At 32.3% G+C, this 23,001-nt stretch overlaps 1 protein-coding gene across 1 annotated transcript; it reads left to right on the top strand.

Moving 5' to 3' along the window:
* Nucleotides 1–18,180: 18,180 nt before the first annotated feature.
* Nucleotides 18,181–21,864, top strand: LOC111915833 (probable leucine-rich repeat receptor-like protein kinase At1g35710). The gene is made up of 2 exons (XM_052768033.1): nucleotides 18,181–21,224; nucleotides 21,414–21,864. Exons 1-2 carry the CDS (start codon nucleotides 18,704–18,706, stop codon nucleotides 21,698–21,700), a joined length of 2,808 nt encoding a protein of 935 aa, XP_052623993.1. The 5' UTR covers nucleotides 18,181–18,703; the 3' UTR covers nucleotides 21,701–21,864.
* The last annotated feature ends 1,137 nt before the right edge of the window (nucleotides 21,865–23,001 follow it).

Below are 23,001 nucleotides of genomic sequence, written 5' to 3'. Positions count from 1 at the left end.
TAGCGGGAATAAGTCGAGTTCCATATGCTTCTGTCGTTGGAATGATCATGTGTGTTATGACTTGTACTTGCTCTGACGTGGCTTTTGCTTTGAGCATGGTTAGTCGATATCAGGGAAATCTAGGTAAAGCTCATTGGATAGCGGTTAAGAACATACTTAAGTATATGCGAAGAACTAAGTGTTGGGTTTTGAGCATTCTAACACTCCTAAGTATACATGCAACCCTAAATACCTTAGATCTATGTTTTCTCTATTATACATGCAAATATGAACTTTCCAAGGTATTCATCCTAATTAGCATAATAAGATTGATTCAAATGAATATATCAAGTTAGAATTACATACCTCTTTGATGTAGATTGTCTTCATGAAGCTTGAGTGCCTAGTCGATGAACTCTAACCTTTGTCAATGACTTGTCCATTTCTCTATTATACATGCAAATATGAACTTTCGGGTCGGGTCAAGTCTTACCAATTAAAGTTATGGACTTAGACATTAATCCAACAGTCTCCCACTTGGATAAGTCTAAAACTATTATTGCGTATGACTTCAGGAACCGATCAACAATCGTAGCTCTCAAAAGCTTCTGTCGAACTCTGACCTTGTCGATGAACTCTAACCTTTGTCAATGACTTGTCCATTAGATAAGGGATCATATATTCCTCCTTTCTAGATATCATAGGGACTGAGACACGGATTATAATCATTCTCTCTGTCCATTTGTTGTTTCCCGATTTCCGATTTATGACGACTGACTAATTGAACAAATCAAATCAGTTCAGGCCCGGCCGAGCACTTACATTTGTCATCAACAAATCATCGAGGGGCCCACATATATCGATTTTATCCTGAAGATAAAAGGAATGGATAAACTTCGACTCATATTGCTTGTTCTACTACTTGTTGAATCATACACAAAGACATGTTTTATAACACCGAGTTACCGAATGCGTTTTTGTGCAATCAATGTACAACCAACTCATAGTAACAACTCATATCTCTAGGTTTGAAGAAAAGATATTATCATCATGATCACTCGTAATAAAATCCATGAAGTGATTCCAATGAGCGCGAGTTGAATCCAATAATCAGAACTTATGAGCACTCATGAGTTTTGTAGACCTTTGTTCAACATATTAGACCTCTACAAGCCAACCCATGACAATCTTGATTCATATCTACTTCCAACATATGACCGACTGTGGATGGTTTGAATAACTTAGTCATCCAGAACAATGACCTAGTTATTCAGGAAGTTAAAACATGCAAAGTGAAACACAATAATAATTGAATCCAATATGGTATCAAAACCTATGAACATAAATAAAACACCTTTTATTTATCACCATATGATTACACATTATTCATTGTATATTGTTTCAGCTATCAACTTTATTCTTGAATTTAAAACAATAGTAGTCCCATGCTCCAAGCATGTACACTATGTTTTTTAAACACTAGTCATGCCATACACCAAGTATGCATGCTATGTTTGTCTATGATCTTTACTTTGTGAAATAGATCAACTGAACATAAATCCAATGATCCTCTTTTCATAGTCCCAAATCCTTACTGCAAATGCAAGAATTCCAAATTCATGCCATTTATTGAAATCTGCTAGATTCTAAACTTATATGCATTAATCCTCTTGTAATGATTATGCACAAAGTCGCAAAGACTTGACAATAAACATTACAGAGCATTCCAAAGGAGATCAGCTCATTGGAAACATCCTTCTTGCATTAAGTTTCCTAATCTTACACATATTGAATAATTTCTAACTTTGAAACATTTCCATATTCCATTTTGACTATCACTTCTGAACAAGAGTTGCCTCCATACCGATTATGTCAATATGGTCCTTCCAGAATTATCACTATACTTCCAACTGTCCTTGAGCAACCAACCTTTGGTAAACCTTAGATTGTCTTCGACAATTGTTTAATCCTTTTAGTCATATCCAATTCTAAACCTTTTTCCTTCTTAATGCCCCAGGAATTTGGAAAATTTTAGAAAGGATGAATATAGCACATATAATCGATCCTATATCTGAAGCATATGGGACACGATTCATGATGTCTCACATAAAGACTAAACCAGTCTTTTGCTATAACATTTCCATTTCTATTTGCCAAGTTCTCATAATTCAGATTATGAAAAGGGATGCTGTAATCATAATCAAATTTGAGAACGCAAATAATGGACCCATATACATAATTTCCTTATGTTGAGCCATTCCAACATGAAATTCATATATATATATATATATATATATATATATATATATATATCCTTGACTAAATATGATTAAAACCTCAATCAAAGCTTTTAGATTTGAGATGAAGTATAATTTCCTCTCCCTTAATTATAGCAAAACAACTCTTTCCCAATTGAAACTTTTTGTTTTCTATAATTAACATTGCTAACTTGAAATACTTATCATAATTATCATGCTCCCACTAAAGCACTTATGCTCCCACTAGCTTTTACATGTACTCAAAAATCAGTTGGACTTCTAAAAATCAATACTTTATTGACTTTCTTACCAAAGTTCAGATTTCTGATACTAGATTTCTTTCATAAAACTTTATCATAATCATACACCGTTTCTTAGATAGCTCACAGGTGTGTCTAAACAATTTTAAGAACTATGAAAAGGGATGTCGTAATCATAGTCTTCATTGTTTAGACCTTTACCACTTCTCATAAGTCCATGTTAGTGTGCCGGTAAACCACACACGCTCCACTAACGACTTTAAGAATGCAAATATCACAATTGCTATCTAGCTAAAATCTACTTAGTGAAAGTGTTTCCTCACCATCATTTTTATGAATCAGAGAGAAACCTCATGACACTTAGAATTAATGGTGTATGTGTTCTTATCCATGTGAACTGTCAAAACCATAGTGATAAGACAAAGATAATGACCAATCCAAGCTTATATAGACTGAACTCAATGTGAATTCCTTGCCACCTGGTAGCTCAAGGGCCTACCATTGCTTCCAAGTTGTTATGAAACCAATTGAGAACTCTAAGAACTCATATGCAAAGCTAACTTAAAATGGAATGGGCACATAATATGTCAACACGATAGGTTATAAACCTCAAGTCGTGTGCTAGTGAAGAACTTCAGGTTTTATTCTTGATTAGTTCTTGAGACTTTCAAGACCTTTAAGACTCCCACTGTCCTCTTGACATATAAGACCTTCTTTTCAGATATTCAAGAGATAGTGTGGATTCTAATCAAGACAAACACTTCACACAATTGGCCTTAGTTGGTCTTTGTTTTATCCAAAACATCACAACTTACCAATTTCAAATGTACAAGAGTAGAAAACTTTTACTCTTACATTTGACAAGTGTTTTAAACCTTCTTTAAGACATGTCACTCAAGTTACAATCTTGGAGTATGACTCTAAGACTTGTATTGGAACGAAGTATGAATCATCTTCTTGATTTAACCATTTCAACAATTCAGGATTCCTCTTCTATAGAGAACTAATTGTGATATGGTTTCTTAATCATTAAGATGATCACAAAAACTGATACTAAAGTACTGTCCCATCTTTTTAGATTTGAGAAACTTTTATCTTTCTGCCTAATTTGACTCTTCTTATTTGTTCTGCCTTACATTGAAACTTTTCCAATGTTTCAGATACTTAAACTTTTAAGTATAACCATATTTACTAAACTTAAGTAAATCATGACGGGTAGTCTTATCAATCTTTTGTGGTGGACTTAGTCAGTGTACAAGAATGTGTACTCGATCCCTTAGTTCGTTACTTGACTCACACATCCATGTGAACAAGTAGTTAGTCTTAATTTTTCCAATGCTTGAAAGTTCTCATTGATCATGTTATACAACTTGCATGATTCCAAGTTCTGGTCCAATTGAAACTTGGGTGATGAGGATATTTCCTTATTTGGTGAATCTAGACATTACCACAAATGAAAGAATCAATTTCATATTTCCACTCTTACTATTAATGGAATCATATAAGCAACAATTTTTTCACAAACGCCATTGTAAGGATATATAAAATAAATAAAATCAAAAATTTCCTTTTATTTTTAAAAACTTTGCGGAAAAACTCATCCTTACAATCCATATGAAAACTTGTTGTTATCTATTCCTAAGCAATATATCATAACTCCGAAGAAGTATCTCAAGAATTCGATCTTCAAACTATGAAATAGAAATCCAACTACACGATCAGATTCAACATATTCTTTATTTAAGTTTCTTCACTTTTCTTTATTTCTTAAAACATCAACATGTGACCAAGTCACATCATGTATCAAGAATCTCAGAATAGAAACTTAGCAGAGTTAGATAGTGGACTTTACCTGAAGTAGAGTCAAACTTATTGACTTTAACATCCTTAGGTAAAATTGGCAGCTTCGCAACTAATGCCCCTTCCTTTGGTAATATAAACATATGGACCCTTTGGTAATGGTATGCAGGACTATCACAGACTTAGCTTTTCTCTTTACCGTTTGGTCAGCCGAGTTGACTTTGGCCGATCCCTTTCCATTGGGAAGAGAATGCTTTTTCTGTATTTCCAGTGTCTTCATTGTCAATGTCCATAAAGTTTTAGGAAGTTGATCTTAGCAAATAGATAAGATCATTAAGGGTCTTGTCATCGTCTGTTTCATAGGAGTCCCAAAGGAACTCACTATGTGACTTAGAAAGTAGTTAAGCCACCAACTTTCTCAAGACTTTGACACCCAACTCTCCCGGCTTGTCAATATGTGACTACATCTCCAAGATGTGACCACACATATACCTTTACTCGCCAATAGGGCTTGAGTGACCTTAAACTTTTCAAGAACTTGTGGGTTAGGGAGAACAATTGGAGGAGGTGAAAGAAGTATGATTTCCATGGGACATCATCTTCATTTAGGAAAGCTTGTTTCAATAGATTTGGGAAGATCATATGTAACGCCAAGAATTTAAAAATAATTTTTCGCATTTAATAAAGACAAACTTCATTTAATATTCATAAAAACATCATTGTTTGTAATTCATTTCATAACATATATAAAATCCCCAAGATCACATAATATAAAAATCCCGCGTGTGTGCACTGATCAGGCCGGCGCCTTCCCGCGATCCTCACTAGTACCTGAAACAAACAACACCAACACTGTAAGCATAAAGCTTAGTGAGTTCCCCAAAATACCATATAACACCTATTAGCCACTCGAGGCTATAACTCTGTGGGTCCGTGCACCCATACTCTGTGAACCCTCAGGTTCTAACTCTGTAAACAAGCATAGCATAAATCACATAGAAGAATGCAGTGCAACACATAACATACATAGCATACAAATACTCTATCATATAACTCTGGTTACCTACTCAAGGTAAAGTATAGTGAGAAGACTCACCTCGTGTGTCTCGATATCTCACAACCTGGGAATCCCTCGTGCCCGATTCTCCGAGCTCTAATCCTCCTATAACATCATAATGTCCCTAGTTAACACTTTATATCTCTAATGTTGACTATCCCTAAGAAGTCAACACAGGTCCACTCTGGTCAACGGTCAATGGTCAACGGTCAACTTTGACCAGACTCGGCGAGTGCTAGGGCGACTCGGCGAGTCTACATGTTCTCACCAATTCTCTAAGATTCCCTTTCTACACGTCGAGTATCCCCCCTGACTCGACGAGTTCCTCCTAGAAGAATCGCGGGGCCACCCCGACTCAACTCGCTGAGTCTGAAGAACAACTCGGCGAGTCCCAGTTAATCTTCAAGCTACTCGCCGAGTCTGTTCATCGGACTCGGCGAGTCCATGCCATGCAACCGCTCAAACCGCTTTCTAAGGTCAGATCTGCTCCGACAATTCATAGGTCTGGCCTTCCTAGACTGGTTCATCACGTAAAGTCCTTATTTTGGTGCTCATGATACACCCCATTACTCATAATTGACGTTTTAACCTAAGGCATAAGGATTCCAATCCAAAACCTCCATTGATTCCCGAAATGCTCAGGCATGGGACATTCTGGACTTCCAAGGGTCCCAATATAGGGTTCCAATCGCTTGGGGGACTAAGGAAACACTCAATCTAGCCACAAAAGGGTTCAATAAACCCTAAATCCATATACACATCAACATAGAAGAATGCAACTCGAAAATATTACCTGAATAACGTTGCTCTGTGTCCCCAATCCTCAGAATGTGGCTTCTCTTGTTGTTCCCTTAACCAAGCCTCCTCCTCCTCCTTGCAAAATAAAACTTCCAAGATCAATAATGGTCTTCTACCTTGCTCCAGATGCTCACAATCGAATTAGGGTTTCTCTCAAAGGACTAGGATGAACAATGACGGCCATAAGGCCCCTTATATATGTCCCAAACCTGGACGGTTAGGGTTTCGCTAAACAGCGCAGACTCGCCGAGTCCATATCCGGACTCGTCGAGTCCAGTCGCGAACCCGCAACCAGATCCGCGATCCTCCTCGGCGAGTCTGAGCTCCAACTCGCCGAGTCCCCTCTTAAAACACCCAAAAATCATAAATATAACGATACCTGGAATTCCAGGCTGTTACATCATAAATGTCTAAACCAGACATCTTTTTGGGAGATATTCAAGATAGTTGATTTAAAGTCCTTAATATAACTCCCAATATGAAATATGAAGGCTAGGACCCAACAAAATACTTTTATAACTTGGAAGAGGGATGCCTTAATCCAAACTATAAAATATTTTAAGGTAGGTGAATGACGATTCACCAATTTCCACCAAGATAAACGAAATGTATTATTAGGTTTTAATTGGATTTGAAACTCCTAGATCTTATGAGATTCATTGAACTGTTCAATGGTATGTTTCAATCTCGAGTGTGCCCTTCAGGTTTTGTGACTGGGATGCCGAGGATCACAAAACAATGTGTGAAGTAACCATGCAAATATACTTGGTACCCTTAATATTTACCCCTTAATCGATGTGTCGGTTAACCACACACGCTCCACCGATACTATGATAAATATTAAGTTACCCTTTGCCTACCTTGTTAAGTCCAGGTTAGTGTGCCGGTTAACCACACACGCTCCACTAACGACTTAAACAAAGTGCAAAGTGTAATTTCATGGATTAGCACCTTATTCACTTTTTCCTAAGTAACTAAGATTGGGTATTTTTAAAAGGTTTAGTTACTTAGTATTTATCATTAATACTTTTAATGAAGGGAGAATTATAGTCCTTGTCCTATCCGTTCGGCTAACGACCGTCCACCAGTCAAGGAAGCGGTGGGTGAGAGTGGACACCCATTAAACTGCCATTTTATAGGCAGTAACCTTATACCCCCTCCCCCCTTATAGACCGGCTTCGTGAATGAGGCCTACTAACCAGTAAGACTGACTTTACTCTTATACATACATACATATATATATATATATATATATATATAAAAATATTATTAACTTATAATATTATAAAGTATAATGGTTGAATTTTAACTTTTAAAATTCTAAGGGCTAACTTGGAATTAAAATATTCATAAGAGAAAACTTTTCAAATTCCAAAACTTGAGGGCAAGTTTTGAAACTATTCAAAACTAATTAATTCCATAACTTATGTGTTTAAAGTAGTTTTAATCCAAAAACTCTTCAAGTTCCATAACTTGAGGACAAGTTATAGAAGACTTTAAATTATTAAAGAATGTAACTTTTTCTTTATTTTGTAACTTATGGAATTAATTAAGGTTACTCATTTTATTACTTAATGAAGTGACTCTTGAATCTCCATAACTTGAGGACAAGACTCTTTATTTTTGTAACCATTGCCAACTTTTATGAGTTTTATGAAACTTAAATGTGACTTTTCATATAACTTGAGGACATTTTACAAAAACACATTTTAAAATCAACTCTTAGATTAAAATGGATTGAAAACACATAATCAATTAACTTTTCTATTAATCTAAGCAACTCATAAGAACAAGATAATTCAAGTCAAACTTTTTCATGTAATTAGCCTAATCACTAAACTAATACAAAACATGAATCTAATTACAATTATCTTTGAAATTGGATTGGCATCAACATTACCACATCAAAAACAAGTTCATAAGTCCAAAAGCAGTTTCAGGTAATGTTTCCTAGTCCATTTCTAGCCAAAAAAATCGAAAATATGCTGTCTGGGGCTCCTACTCATCGAGTGTATCAACCTACTCGACGAGTAGGATGATTTTCTTCATGGACTCGGCGAGTCTAGTGCCCAGAAAGCCAGAAAATCGATTTTTTCAGCATTTTTCAGCAATTTGCATCAACTATAATTGGAAACAAGCCTAGGCTCTGATACCACTATTGGGTTTTGAGCATTCTAACACTCCTATGTGTACATGCAACTCTAAATACCTTGGATCTATGTTTTCTCTATTATACATGCAAATATGAACTTTCCAAGGTATTCATCCTAACTAGCATAATAACATTGATTCAAATGAATATATCAAGTTAAAATTACATACCTCTTTGATGTAGATTGTCTTCATGAAGCTTGAGTGCCTAGTGCCCCAACTGCGAAACCTCAAATGGTTCACACAACACCAAATACACTTGGAATAGATTGAGAGAACATACACACTTCATGAAATCGGCTAGCCATTTCTATTACACATAGTCACCGATTTCTTAAGCCATGGGATTCTTTTATATGGTGGTTATTAGGGTTACACCATGTAACTCACAACTTTACCCATTCCTTATGCTCCATGGATTTTAACCTCCATGGAGTATCCATGGGTCACCCCATGGACTTAGTCCAACATAAGGAATCTTGGATCACAAGCCCACATATAAAAGAATGAATGATTTACACAATCAACCCATATATTTAATTAGTCTCCTTTTGATCACTTAATTAATTCCAAATTAATTCTTGATCAATACTAATTAAATAACCTTATTAATATATTAGAACTTATAATATATTAATAAGCCTTAAGTATTATTTCTCTCATTTTAGTCTATCCAAATGCATGATGCCATGCAACCCAAATGGACCATCCTGGGTCGGGTCAGGTCAAGTCTTACCAATTATAGTTATGGACTTAGACATTAATCCAACACTAAGGACCGGGTCCTTGTGCTTGGTGGTAGTGATGACTTAAGAGTTATTGAGTATAATGATTCCATCTTACAGACAGACAGAGACAACTTCCGTTCTCATTCAGGCTGGGTGTTTTTCCTTAATGGAGGAGCAGTGTCTTGGAAAATTCCAAGTAGGAGTCCGTGGCTGATTGTACATGTTAATCAGAGTATATTTCCGCGAGCGAAGCGTTGAATGAGGCTGTATGGTTGAAGAACTTTATTGAAGACCTTGGGGTAGTACCAGCCATTAAGGAGCCGATGGAAATTTTCTGCGATAATGATGTAGCGGTTGGCTTGACCAAGGAACCAAGAGATCATGGTAGATCTAGACATATCGACATAAAATATCACTTTATCATACATCGTGTAGAAGAAAGAATCCTGGTCGTTAAGAAGGCATCATCAGATGAGAATCTTGTCGATCCCCTCACAAAGGGTCTTAGTAGGATTAAGCACGTTCAACACCCAAGGAGCATTGTTCTGAAGGATGATATTAGTTTTAGTGATTAGATAATTATTTAGAAACTTGTAACAAATAAATGTATTCGACATTTGATGATTAAATAATGGAGATTTAATTATGAGTATTGTTTACTATCTTTTGCCAATGGTCCATCTTTGTGTATCTTTCGCATGTTTTACTTCCCGAATAATTGGATTATTTAAATATCCATAGTTGATCATACTTAGGAAGTAAGTAGTGAAGTAAGGCTGTCATGAATTGGATTGTAGATTGTCTAAGTGTTTAGACATAGCAATGGTTTGCTGCAACATTCATGAGTGCTTTTGAAATGGGGATTTAGGTATTGTTTTCAACCTACGCTCAATGAATTACTTCATGGAATTTATCACGAGTAATTTGAGACGATAATATCATATAATCTTTAAACCAAGATATATGAGTTGTTGTTTACGAATTGGTTGTGCATTGGTAATGCGTAAACGCATCAGTAGCTTGGTTTTATAAAACATATTGTTGTGCATGATATGATGAGTAAATAGTGCAAGCATATGAGTCAAAGTTTATCTGTTCCTTTTGCCCTAAGGGGGAAAAGTGATATCTTGAGCCCCTCGATGATTTGGTGTTGACTTATGTGTCGAACCCGGTCAGGACTGAATTGATGTGTTCGATTCAGTTCTTTGTCATTACAAATAAGAAATCGGGAAACAAACTGTTGAACAATAAAAATAATTTTGTTCCATGTCATTTGTTCACATGATATCTTGCAGAACAAAGGATTGTATGATCCTTTATCTTAGGACACTCAACTATGTAGGTCAGAGTTCGATAAAAGGCTATGAGAGCTACGACTGCTTATCAGTTTTGTAGTCATACTTGCAACTATAGTTACTAGGCTTATCCAAGTGGGTTTCCTTCACACGTGAAACTAGACATGATGATTATTGATTTATTAATATGTTAAGGAAATAATATATTAATTAGTAATCATATTATTAATTAATATTTAATCAGAAAATAATTTGGAATTAATTTTGGGATTAAAGGAATTAATTAAAGTGTAAGAACTAAAAGTGTAATTATCAGTAGTAGCAAAAGGGTCCAAAACCTTCCTAGGGGAAGGGTGGACGAAAATTGATGGTATATGTAACATTATTCTAGAGTTTCTAGAATATCTTATCATATATGAATAATCAAATGAGGCGGATAATTACCACATTTGAGATTAAGGTTATCCATAGCATCCTTGGTGCATTATAAATAGAGCCCTTAGGCCTATGAAATTCAGCCACTCTTTGGAAGAAGCTAGAACTGGAATTTTGATCTCATCTCTCATATCATCATCTTGCATTGTGTGTTTGTGATCCATTAGAGGTGTTACACTTGTGACACTAAGTTCTCAAGCATCAAGATCTAAAATGAAATCAATGTTATTACAATATAACAATAAAGTCATGTAACTTAACCCTTGTTATATATTGATTTCAAAATTATATACACTTCCTATGGTTTTGTCTATTTGTGTTCAAGTTTGCATGTTCAGTTAGAGAAAACCTAGATCCAAAGCATTAGGGTTGCATGCACACTTACGAATTGTTGTTATACTCAAAACCCATCAAAATTTTACATCAGATTTGGATAAGCTTGAAGAATAAGAAGACTTGTTGGAGTACTGTGATTTTTCAGGAGAAATGTAAGTTCACTAACCTGTTGATTAAATGGATATTAATTTTTCATCAGTTTTATGGTTACCCCGTTTTTAGAGTGGATGTCAAAGCAACTTTGCAGGGTTGAGTCAAGTATGGTTTTTGTGTGGATGATGGTTTGTTCTCTATGGATGAATTGTACATAGAGATCTACCAATTTGTGCTTCTTTGAGGTTTGCAATTTTTCTTTTTTTTTAGGTGCTTTACTTTATAACAACATGAAATATTCAAACAGATAAATCAGAGCATGTAAGATGATCTTTTTATGATTTTGTGTAATTTCTGGTGTTCCATCTTCTTTTTAGGTTATGATATTTATTCTTTTGGCCGATTCTTTTATAATGTCATCTGTCGGTGCTCTTGCTGCACTACACATGGAGAAATAGGTTAGTATATTATCTTTATTCATATGTAACTATGTGACATTTGGTTTAATTTGAGTCTCTTCCTTACTTGGAAAGAATGTTGTGCTCAACTATACACACATATGAATGAACTACATAAAAGATTGGATTCTGTCACAGGATAAGAACATTTATGATTGGAAATAAAAGAAGATGAATTAACCCATACTATTGCATGCAATTAGTGTTAAATAGGTGTGTGTTATTAAAGTGAAAGTAGTAGCTGCAAAAAGTGGGTGGATTTTGGATATTTGGCATCCGTATACCACAAGTTATACTATATTATTAATTTATTACATATTGTTTTAAAATGCAATTTGTTGTGGGTGAATTTTTAATGAGCTGCAATATTTAGACGGAATCGGGTTTTGATGTTTAGTTTAGTTAGGAAAGCCATCTACGTTCGTTTTTTAATGAAAAACTATACTCGTATTTTTATAAAAAAAAAAAAGCCATTCTTGACTTTTTAATTTTCTAATAGCAAGTTTTCAAGGTAATAATAAGTAACCCATATACCCCTTTGTTGTTTTCATAATGTAACTGTTACCAAACTACCACTAGCCAAATAATAAATATGAAAAATAGCCTTTAACCTTGTGAACTAATTTATAATATTAAGAAAATTGTCTACTTGGACAGTTTTATCAGTTTATAGCTATTTCTTACATTCACCCCGTGGTGTATTTTTGATGTTTGAGTCGATCAACTTCGTACCCATTCTATGGTGTTATTGAAAAGTTTGATTTTTTTTTAATTGAAATAAGCAACATTAATTCGATCTAAAAATCTGAAAATACTTATATTTAAGTTTCTTGTTGTTAGTTTTGGTTCAAAATATTAATCTTTTCTGTTAGTTAACTCTTTTGAAGTTAGTTCAACTCCACTAAGTCAATTTTAGAATTGATGTAGTCAATAGTATTATTTTACCCAAAAAATAAAAAAAAAAACTAATGGCTTATTGTGAACCATTACAATTTTAAATACTACTATTTTCATTCATACCGAAAACTCTTATAATCACATTAAAACTATTTTTATTTATAATAGAGTTTGGATAAAAAGGGTTTTCATTAAGAAAGATAAATCATATTTTAACAAACTAATAAATGGATTTCAAACTTGACAAATTCCATTTATAAAATTTTATAATAAAGATGATCGTTTTACAAAATTTATTTAAAATGACCTAAACAATAAGATTAATATTAAAATATAAATAAGGAAAATTAAGCAATCTAACAACAATTTAATGTGTTTTTGAAGAAAATAACCAATTTTCTTTTGTAGCAAAAATAACCACCCGATCTGATTTCGGGATAAGAAAAAACATTTTTCTAAAAAAAAAATATACTTCGGACTAATTTATGGCTGAAATCCGATAAACAATTATGGAAATTTGAGAATTTTTGTTACTTAAATCTAACAAAATCTTAAACAAACACATGAATATGAACTATATACGATATTAATGCATAAAGTCATACTTGTCATTGAAAAATTATGACGTTAAATACTTCGAAATGTAGATTCTAGATACAAGTAATGATATTTTCATTAAAAACAAATTTGAAAAAAAGTCAAAAATAACTTTGAAATTCCAAGATCAAATTCGGAATGAAGCATTTGAAATCCATATATATATATATATATATATATATATATATATATATATATATATATATATATATATATATATATATATATATATATATATATATATATATATTTCTTTAAGAAAAAAACTTTATTATGTGAACTGTATTTTAGAATAAAACGTTCCAGAAAAAGTGATTATTTTTTAAAAACTAGAAACTTTTTTTTATTATTTTATCGAAAACCTCAATTATAATGGTTAGATTACTTAATTTTCTAAAAATAAATATCCCTTTGAAATTTCAACTAACATTATTATATTTTATTCCAGTGAATATATTTTGAAAATGACCTGTGTTATGAGTTGGGCATTTTTTATCAATGTCAATTGGAAAGTGGTTAACACAAAATTACAATATATATTTTTATCTAACCCAAAAAATATATACCTACATTTTTATTTAACAAAAACAACATTTTTTCAATCAAAATAATGTATAAATTTTTATTTTAAACCCAAAACTAAAACACAATTATATTTGTTTGTCGAAAACTATTCGCCGAAAAAACATCATTCGCTAGCAGCCGATTTGCTGGGGTAAACGACTACTGTGTGTGTGTGTGTGTATATATATATATATATATATATATATATATATATATATATATATATATATATATATATATATGGAAAAGTTTAATAGAGAACCATAATTATTGGTTCTTCAAAGAACCAAATCTTTTTTTCAATTTTTTAGAGCTTATTATTTATGTAAAAAAAATCTAAAAATATCTAAATTCATATATGAACATTGTGAATGTGAAAATATTTTTCGGATTCACTGTGTGAATTCGGATTCACGTTGTGAATTATCAAAAATTCACATTGTGAATTATCAAAAATTCACATTGTGAATTTGACGTAAAAAAAATTGAATTTGATATCATTGGAAAAATGATAAAAAGTTATGAATTTCTGTATTTTTAGTTTTTTTTTTTGATAAAAAATAAATTCTAAAAGTTGAAAAAAAAATTGGTTCCTAAGTTCCTTAGTTAATTATTGTTCTCTATTGAACCTCATCCTATATATATATATATATATATATATATATATATATATATATATATATATATATATATATATATATATATATATATATATATATAAGGTGAGGTTCAATAAAAAACCATAATTAACCAAGGAACCAATCTTTTTTTCAATTTTTAGAACTTACTTTTTATTAAAAAAAAACTAAAAATACATAAATGCATAATTTTTTCTCCTTTTTCCAATGATATCAAATTCAATTTTTTATTTTTTTACGTCAAATTCACACTGTGAATTTTTGAAAAATCACAACATGAATCCGGATTCACACAGTGAATCTGAAAAATATTTTTCACATTCACAATGTTAATATATGAATTTAGATATTTTTAGATTTTTTTTTTTCGATAAAGAATAAGCTCTAAAAAATTGAAAAAAAATTTGGGAAAACTGCAATAAAGTCCCTACATATTGGCCTCATAATCGATTTAATCCTTATATTTTTTTTTTATTCAATTAAGTCCCAAATACCGGTAATCGTATTCAATTTAACCCTTTGACCCGGTCAACAGGTCATCCAACTTTCAAAAATTACATTTTTGGCCCAGATTTCAAAATTTATTACAAAGTTGGTACAAAATTTACACTTTTGGCCCAAATTTTAAATTTTTTTACAAATTTGGTCCAAAATTTACCCTTTTTGCCCAAATTTTAGAATTTTATTATGAATTCATCCTAACTTTAGTTTTTTTAACAACTTTTTTTCTCAAAAATTTGTTTCTAATATGTTTTTTCTTTATAAACTCATATTTATATAAAAAAAACATATTTTCACATAGAAATCTTATTTTTTCTATATAAAAACTTTTTTTAAAATGTTTTTTTTATATAAAATATCTAGTTATAAAAATAGGTTTGGATTATTTGTGTGCTATCTCTTAAAAAATCAATTAAGAAATTAAAAGTAACCCTAAATTATAAAAACAAGTTTGGATTATTTGTTCTTTAATCACATTTATATGAAAGTTTAAACTAGTTACATTAAATATGAAAGTTTAATATATATAATATAATAATATTATATTTTATTCGTAAGAATTTTTTTAGGAAAAAAGTTAAAATCATAACTTTGATATATTTTTTTATAACTTTTTAATAAATATATTATAAATAAAACATATCCATTCATGACACGTGTCCGATCTAGGTTGTGATTTTTTATTTCCAATCAACCTCTTCTTACTTGCATTATTTATAATCTTGTATTTCCTTTCTTTTTTAATCTCTGTTATATGGAATATCGGTTGCAATTTATTATCGATAAACATGTTTTTAGGGGAGTGGGAAATGACCAAAAATACAATAGCAACATAAATATATAAAATATTATAACGATCAATAACAAAATAGAATACTTTAACTAAAGTTCTAAAGAATTTACACATGAGTTTGGTTAAAAAAATTCCTTGTGAAGCTCAACTCAAGCATTTTTCAGGTCTTTGAGTATTTTTTTTTAACCAAACTCATGTGTAAATTCTTTAGAACTTTAGTTAAAGTATTCTATTGTGTTATTGATAGTTATAATATTTTATATATTTATGTTGCTATTGTATTTTTGGTCATTTCTCACTCCCCTAAAAACATGTTTATCGATAATAAATTGCAACCGATATTTCATATAACATACATTAAATAATAAAGGAAATACAAGATTATAAATATTCCAAATAAGAAAAGGTTGATTGGCAATAAAAAAATCACAACCTAGATCGGATACATGCCATTAATGGATATGTTTTATTTAGATAATATATTTATTGAAAAGATATAAAAAAATATATCAAAGTGATGATTTTAACTTTTTTCTTAAAAAAATTCTTACGAATAAAATATAATATTATTATATTATATATATTTTAAACTTTCCTATATAATGTAACTAGTTTAAACTTTCATATAAATGTGATTAAAGAACAAATAATTCAAACATGTTTTTATAATTTAGGGTTATTTTTAGTTTTTTAATTGATATTTTAAGAGATATCACACAAATAGTCCAAACCTACTTTTATAACTAGATATTTTATATACAAAAAACCTTTTAAAAAAAGTTTTTATGTAGAAAAAATAAGATTTTTATGTGAAAATATCTTTTTTTGTATAAATATGAGTTTATAAAGAAAAAACATATTAGAAACAAATTTTTGAGAAAAAAAGTTGTAAAAAAAACTAAAGTTAAGATTAATTCATAATAAAATTCTAAAATTTGGGCAAAAAGGGTAAATTTTGGACCAAATTTGTAAAAAAAAATTAAAATCTGGACCAAAAGTGTAAATTTTGGACCAAATTTGTAATAAATTTTGAAATCTGGGCCAAAAATGTAATTTTTGAAAGTTGGATGACCTGTTGGCCGGGTCAAAGGGTTAAATTGAATACGATTACCGGTATTTTGAAATTAATTGAATAAAAAAAATACATAAGGACTAAATCGATTATGAGACCAATATGTAGGGACTTTATTGCAGTTTTCCCAAAAAGATTTGATTCCTTGAAAAAACAATAATTATGGTTCTCTATTGAACTTTTATGCTGAAGACTTGTGTAAACTAACCAGTTGTGGAAAATATGAGAAAACAGACGTTTTAGTCACTTCAAGTGATAAAAGAAATTAACATGGGAAATGGATGTGGGAAAACATTAAGTCGATGAAGTATAAGGCGTTTTGGTATCTTTAATAAATAAAAGAAATTTATAACATGGGAAATAGATGCGGGGAACGTTGAAAACCATCATTCGTATTTAATTGCCTTCATATTTTATCTTCTGTTCCCACTACACACGTTCAAGGAATACACATTGTTCATTTGCTTTTCCGATTCTTATAAAGGACACTTACGTCCCTATCTCCATTGACCCATTCGCACAGTTTTGAAGTGACAGTCATCTATATGATTGTTTGAAGAATTGATTATGAAGTAAAATACACTTTCAATGAAACTTCTATTAGCATTAATCAGAAAACAAAGTAAATATATCCAAATTATGATGTTATATTATATTATAACATTGTTAAATTAATCCAACAATAACATATGTTACAGGTTTCTTTTTTTAGTCCAGGTGCCTTGCTAAATTTCGGTTTACAACGAATTTTGTTCTAAGAAAAAAGGATTAATGTCATGACAGATACAATTCAATGTGTAATACAATCCTTTGTGGAAAATTATGACACTTAGAAAAAAAATTATGCCACTTTCTTCTAACGTAAAAGACACTACTTGTGGAAAAATATGACATTGCCCAAATTTCCTTTCAAAGTACCTGAAAATAAGAAAACAAGAGAAACCGGTTGCTCAAGTATAAATCAGGAAATGCAAACCATCTTTTTTTTTTTATTAAAAGCAACATGGCAAAGCAAATAATGTCTTCTTCAAAAAAAATTATTTTCTCTGTAGCTCTATTAATCGTCACGCTCTCCCCCATACCAAATTTCGCTTCTGCTTCTTTAGAAGAAGCCAATGCTCTTCTTAAATGGAGAGAAACCCTTAAATTCCCAAACAACTCGTTGGTCTCTTCATGGAATCCCCTCCCTATGAATTCCAATGCATCAGTTCCATGTACTTCTTGGTTTGGAATAGTTTGCAATACTGATTGGAGGATTCACAAGATGAACCTCAGTTTAAATGGCTTAAAAGGTACACTCCACCAATTTCCATTCTATTTGTTACAAAATCTTACACATTTTGATCTTGGTATGAACAACTTCTTTGGCCCTATCCCACCAGAAATCGGATACCTTTCCAAAGTTGTCTACCTTTGTTTTTCAAAGAATAAATTTTCTAGAGTAATGCCACCAGAAATAGGGAACTTGCACTAACTAACCAGCTTGTACCTATACTTAAACAACATATCTGGCTCAATTCCATCATCATTTGGTGCTTTGACGTCTCTCACTGATCTTGATGTGAGTGGCAATCAACATAGTGGTTCTATTCCTTCATCATTAGGTGATTTGATATCTTTGAACACCCTTTATTTGTACCAAAATCAACTCTCTGGTCCAATTCCAATTGAACTTGGGAACTTGACGTCTCTTATTGATCTTCAGTTGGCCAACAATCAACTTAGTGGTTCTATTCCTTCATCATTGGGTAATCTGGCATATTTGAATGTCCTATATTTGGACAACAATCAACTCTCTAGTCGCATTCCTACTGAACTTGGAAATTTGAAGTCTCTCATTCATCTTACGGTGAGTGACAATCAACTTAGTGATTCTATTCCATCATCACTAGCAAACCTCAACAACCTACACACTCTATACCTCCATGTGAATAATTTATCTAGTTCCATTCCTTTTGAACTTGGGAATTTGAAGTCTCTCATTGATCTTTCCATGTATAAAAATCAACTTAGTGGTTCTATTCCTTCATCATTCGGTGATTTGATATCTTTGAATGCCCTTTATTTGTACGAAAATCAACTCTCTGGTCCCATTCCAATTGAACTTGGGAATTTGAAGTCTCTCATTGATCTTCAGTTGGCCGACAATCAACTTAGTGGTTCTATTCCTTCATCATTAGGTAATATGACATATTTGGATGTTCTTTATTTGGACAACAATCAACTCTCTGGTGTCATTCCTATTGAACTTGGGAATTTGAAGTCACTCGTTCATCTTACAGTGAGCGATAATCAACTTAGTGGTTCAATTCCATCATCACTAGCAAACCTCAGCAACCTACAGACTTTGTACCTCCATGTCAATAATTTATCTGGTCCCATTCCTGTTGAACTTAGGAATTTGAAGTCTCTCGTTGATCTTGCCTTGTATAAAAATCAACTTAGTGGTTCTATTCCTTCATCATTGGGCGATTTGATATCTTTGAATTACCTGTATTTGTACCAAAATCAACTCTCTGGTCTTATTCCTACTGAACTTGGTAATTTGAAATCTCTTACTGATCTTGAAGTGGCTGAGAATCAACTTAGTGGCTCTATTCCTTCATCACTAGCAAACCTGAGCAACCTACAATCTCTGTCCCTATATGGTAATAGATTATCCGGTCGTATTCCTATTAAAATTGGGAATTTGAAGTCTCTCACAATTCTTGATGTGGGTGACAATCAACTTAGTGGAATTATTCCATCATCATTGGGTGATTTGACATCATTGAAAGTTCTTCATTTGTACCACAATCAAGTCTTTGGTCTCATTCCTACTGAACTTGGGAATTTGAAGTCCCTAACTAATCTTGATGTAGGCTCCAATCAACTTAATGGTTCTATTCCTTCATCACTAGGAAACATGGGCAACTTAAAGTGGATGATCCTCATTAGTAATAAATTATCTGGTCCAGTTCCTACTGAACTTGGGAAGTTGAAGTCCCTCACTCATCTTGGGATGAGCTACAATCAACTTAATGGTTATATTCCTTCATCATTTGGTGATTTGACATCTTTAAATTCCCTTTATATGCATTACAATCAACTTGTTGGTCCCATTCCTACCCAACTTGTGAATTTGAAATCTCTCACTGATCTTAGGGTGAGCAACAATAAACTTAGTGGTTCCATTCCTCTAGAATTTGGAAATTCAACTCAACTACAAAGGCTTGATCTGTCTTCGAATCATTTGGTTGGTGAGATCCCAAAGGAGTTTGGGAAGATGAAAACTATGTTGTATTTGAACTTGTCTGATAACCAACTTTCAGGTGTTATACCTATGGAGCTTCAATTCTATGAACGCCTTGAAGAACTCGATCTCTCTAGAAATAGATTGAACGGGCCGATACCAAAAAGTATTGGTCATTGGGCACACATCCACCACTTGAATCTAAGTAATAACAAGTTTAGTGAAAAAATTCCATCTGACATTGGTAAATTAGGTCAACGAACACAACTTGATTTATCTCAGAATTTGCTCACAGACGAGATACCATCTGAATTACAAACTTTGCAAAGTTTGCAAAAATTAGATCTTTCTCACAATAGACTATCTCGTTCTATTCCTGATGCTTTTACAAGTTTGCCTCATGGGATTGATATCAACCTTTCCTACAATGAGCTCTCAGGTCCAGTTCCCCTTTGCACCAACTTTGTAAATGCATCCTTACAAGGCAATCCAGGTTTGTGTGGAAATTATACAGGACTCAAAGTTTGTGCAATTCAAATCTTGAAGAAGAAAAATGATCCCTTTCATCATCATCTCTTCTTTGTAATTATGCTCCCTCTTATCGGGGCAATTCTACTTGGTCTTTTCATTTGTGGCCTTATTGCATATCGAAAACGAAAGAGCCATTCTCAACAAAAACCATTGGGCAAAGAAGGAGGCGATTATTTCTCTATAATAAGTTTTGATGGAGGAGTAGTGTATGATGACATCTTGAAAGCAACGAACAATTTTGATGAAGCATATGCTATTGGGATCGGAGGATATGGGACTGTGTACAAAGCCGAGCTACAACATAATAGTATGGTAGCTGTCAAGAAAATTCACTCATCATCTGAGAATGTTGATCATAATGGTTTCCTTAATGAGATAAGAGCATTAACAAACATTAGGCATCGAAACATAGTGAAACTCTATGGATATTGCTCCCATGCCCGCTACTCATTTTTGATTTATGAATACCTTGAAAAGGGGAGCCTTGGATTAATCTTAAGAAGTGATGTCTTAGCAAAAGAATTGGATTGGTTGAAAAGGGTCAATATTGTAAAGGCTATAACTAATGGTTTGGCGTATATGCATCACGACTGCTCACCTCCTATAATTCATAGAGACATATCCATAGCCAACATCCTTCTTGATTCTGATTATGAGGCACATATTTCTGATTTTGGCACGTCCAAGCTATTAAAGCTAGACTCATCCAATTGGACCGCAGTTGCAGGCACCTATGGTTATATCGCACCAGGTAACATAATCTTGTTATTATATTTCTATATCTTCTTATGTTTCATGATATATATATATATATATATATATATATATATATATATATATATATATAATATCTATGTATACATATATGTATTTATGTTAGAAACTTGTTGGGTTGATATAGTTTTTTTTTTGTTTCTATCTTATGTTTCTTTGGATTTAGAGCTTGCTTATACAATGGTGGCAACCGAGAAATGTGATGTGTATAGCTTTGGAATTTGTGTACTAGAAGTGATCATCGGAAAGCATCCCAGTGAACTACCAACGTTGTCTGCTGATTATTTGGTGTTTGCAAATGTTGGAGACAATCGGATTCCACTTCCCTCACCACAAGTTGAGAAGAAGATTAACTCGGTACTAAGACTCTCAAGAGCATGTTTGAACTCCAATCCACATGAAAGACCAACAATGCAACAAGTTTCAAATCTGTTAACGAAGGTTCTGCTTTGAATCGACACCTCTTTGCTGATCGATATAGTGTACTTAATTTCCGTGTTCTTCACTCTTCTCAAGTTCGGTATATGAATCATCATATAAATATGTATTCATTTGAATGTGTTTTTGTAATAAACTTTACATATGTTTGTAGTAGATAAAAAAAAATATGTCAATGAATATTGTTACACTTCTAAAACTCACTACTAGAGACCAAGGACAAGGCCATACACACATTACCCAAACAAGAAATTATGTAAACTTTTGTTGTTATACTTTTTATATTTATTTCAATTAATTATTTATATTGTCTAAGAAGATGTTCTTGGGAGGTTTATGGCTGTAAACATCCAAGGGGGTAGTGTTGGCATGATTTAAGGTCCTTTACTTGATTGAGGTTGTTTCTAGACTCATTTCTACAGCTCATGGTGTGTTTAAGTAGCATCTTAACACACAAAAGTGAGTTTAAGGTCTAAGGAGGTGAGTTCACGGTCCAAGAATGTTCGTCAGCCATAAGTTAAATGTTTTAAAACTTATAATTATTATAATGACTTCGTAATTAAAAAAAAACACATATGTCAATACATTGGGTAGCACATCATGTTATATTCCTCTACTATACCATAGTCGTGCATGTATACAAAATATATTTCCATGCGGATCTAGGATTTTCGTACGTTGGGGGCACAAAAGTATCAAATAAATTTTTGGGTTGCGTCAAAATGATTTTAAACAAGGTTTCAAGATCCGGTTCTTTTTTTTTTAACTGAAGAATTGATATTGAAAATAAGCAGTTTTTGAAGCTTGTAAACCAGAAGCACAAACAAACTACAGTACCAGAAACTCCAAAATATAAGCTAAGGTGTTGTTTCGAAGGGAAAATTGAGAGATGGAACGAAAAGCATTATTTCATTCCTCTCAAAAATGTTTCTTTGTTGATAAACTAGAAAAGAAAGAATCATCAACGAAGGGATGTCATTCCATTAACTAGCATGTTTTTCATTCCATATGAGCCCCTGTTTTTTTCATTCCATCTCTCCAATGAATGATAGTTCCTACTTTAACCTTTATAAATTGGGAATAGAACTTGTTAAGGTAATTAATTTTTTGGGTTTTTCACATATAGGTAACTATCTTTTTTTTGTACACATCTAAGTAACAAACTTTTTGGAACTGTTCACATATGACCATTATGACCTGCTGTAGCAGGTTACATCCAGCTACAACAGGTCATAATGGTTATATGTGAACAGTTTCATCAAGTTCGTTACCTAGATGTGTACAAAAAAATAGTTACCTAAATATGAAAAAAACCA

This window comes from Lactuca sativa, chromosome 1 (assembly GCF_002870075.4).
Source record: "Lactuca sativa cultivar Salinas chromosome 1, Lsat_Salinas_v11, whole genome shotgun sequence".
NCBI classification, from domain to species: domain Eukaryota; kingdom Viridiplantae; phylum Streptophyta; class Magnoliopsida; order Asterales; family Asteraceae; genus Lactuca; species Lactuca sativa.
Note: the sequence above shows the minus strand (reverse complement) of the source record. Positions and strands in the feature narration are given on the sequence as shown.